Below are 2115 nucleotides of genomic sequence, written 5' to 3' on the forward strand. Positions count from 1 at the left end.
TGTGTGTGTGTGTGTGTGTGTGTGTGTGTGTGTGTGTGTGTGTGTGTGAATAAAAATAGTTTGCTTAAAAAGAAAGCTTTATAAAAACAACTATTTCAGTACCTGTTTGATTAGTACTTTCTGCTAAAATATAACAGAGGACTAGGCCTTGCATTCTGATTATTGAATAGGTGTACTTTCAGACTCTTAACTGTTGATCTGATACAACAAAAACATGGTTATGATGTGTGTGAGTGGCACAGAGGTGGGGAGGGGGCCCTACCATGTCTTAACCCAGAATTCCTTGAGGAAAATTGACTTGTTTTCTTTTACAGGATTCTGCTATGTAGAATTTGATGAGGTGGATTCCCTTAAGGAAGCTTTGACTTATGATGGTGCAGTAAGTATAAATATCTTCAGGCTTTGTCTTACGTTAGCATTTGGGTATTTGTTTTTGCCGCGCCTTAACACTGTTTTCTCCTTATCATTAGCTCTTGGGTGATAGGTCACTTCGTGTGGACATTGCAGAAGGCAGAAAACAGGATAAAGGTGGCTTTGGATTCAGGAAAGGTGGACCAGATGACAGAGGTAATTAGTTCTTCTAAAACTGAACATAAAACTAGCTCTGCCCAGTGCCCACCAATTACAACCCTGGAAGGTTAGTAGTAAAACAATCTCATAGGTCTGATAGGGTTTTGCGAGTTTTTTTAAGTGTGAAAAATCTTAGAATGGATGATGCTTCTGCAAGCCTGGGGTTTTTTGTTTTGTTTTGTTTTGTTTTTTTCCTATCAGCAGCAAACACTCTTATAATGATTTCATTGAACTTCCCATCACATGAGTTGTACGTACGTCTTCCCAATGAGTTTTTCCATGTTTCTGCAGCAAGGTAATGATACATCCTCAACTTTATCTTTTTTGTGTATCCTCAGGAATGGGTGGCTCTCGAGAATCTAGAGGTGGATGGGATTCCCGGGATGACTTCAATTCCGGTATCAGTATTTAAAGTATCACCACTTACCTTTTTCAGTGGCCTTGCTGCTGTTGTATGTTTCTTGTGAGTAGCCCGCCTGGCCAGGCTACTACTTTAGTTCCTTTCAGAATGAAACTTTGCTAAAAGGTACCCAGGCGTGCAATAAGCCTCTATTAGAGCTTAATGGTGGGGTAGGACTTGAAAGGTTCCCCACTGTGGGTGAAGTAAGTAATCCACCATCTTCTGTTGCCTTTCTTTAGCCATATTTCTCACACATGCCTTTATCTCCTGCAGCAGTCTCTGTCAGAGTCCAGCCCAGGGAAGCCTTTTGGTGCTGGTGTATACAACACAAGTGGAAGCACTATTACTTCTAGAAATAGCAAGGAGGTTTTAGAAGCTTACAGAAAGCCTTAAAACTATAGTTCATGATGGCTCCCTCATAGATGATAAGCAAATCTTTGTGTGACCTTTTTCCCCTAAGGGTCATGGAACTCATCCTTAATGGTGGACATTATCCAGTTTACCATTCTTTTAGCTCACTCAGGCAGACCAGTAGATTCCTTGGTGGCTCAACTCAGGGTGTCAGTTTGTCAGTTCTCTGCTTTGGAGAATTAAGCTTCTAAATGTATCTTTTTTTTTTTTTTTTTAATTATAAAATAACTTTGTAAAAATCTATTTTCTTATAAATGTGAGCTGCTCTCTGTACTTTTCTATTGTATAAGATGAGAACATCAGCACTGTTACCCACCCTCTTTCTCTCTCACACACACACACATCACTAAATCAAAACAAAACTCAGTATAAAATAATTGGTAAGTATGGGGAAATTTATGCAGAGGAGTCTTATGAGTCTAAATTTTTCTTTATTTCCATTTTTGTTTTAGCTAAACATGGTTGTTTATATCTTTTGACTGATTTAAATCTTAAAAGTCTTGTAGCCAATCAGAAATGAGCTTATTCATAAAAGTACAGTATAATCCAGTAAACCTGTAATTTTATGTATAAGCTGGTCTCTGATTGAAACATGCAACAAATGACTTCTCAAATCCAGGTGCAGTGGCTCAGTGAGTGACAGTCTTTACCTGTCAGTTTTACATTTTTGGGTGCTGTAGAACTAGTTCAGAGATCTTTGTTTGTTTGTTTGTTTTTAAGATTTATTTATGCAT

General features: G+C 38.3%; 1 protein-coding gene across 2 annotated transcripts in view; it reads left to right on the plus strand.

Moving 5' to 3' along the window:
- EIF4H (eukaryotic translation initiation factor 4H) overlaps nt 1–2115 on the plus strand; it is a 26785-nt gene that overhangs the window by 20114 nt on the left and 4556 nt on the right. Inside the window, exons 3-5 of one of the 2 annotated variants that reach the window (XM_004688300.2) lie at nt 315–379; nt 471–567; nt 909–968. In XM_004688300.2, coding sequence (XP_004688357.1) covers nt 315–379; nt 471–567; nt 909–968 — 222 coding nt within the window. The remainder of the gene's footprint in view (nt 1–314; nt 380–470; nt 568–908; nt 969–2115) is intronic. The other variant, XM_004688301.2, reaches the window with a different exon arrangement.

This window comes from Condylura cristata, unplaced genomic scaffold (genome assembly GCF_000260355.1).
Source record: "Condylura cristata isolate star-nosed mole 26May11 unplaced genomic scaffold, ConCri1.0 scaffold00024, whole genome shotgun sequence".
Lineage (NCBI taxonomy): Eukaryota > Metazoa > Chordata > Mammalia > Eulipotyphla > Talpidae > Condylura > Condylura cristata.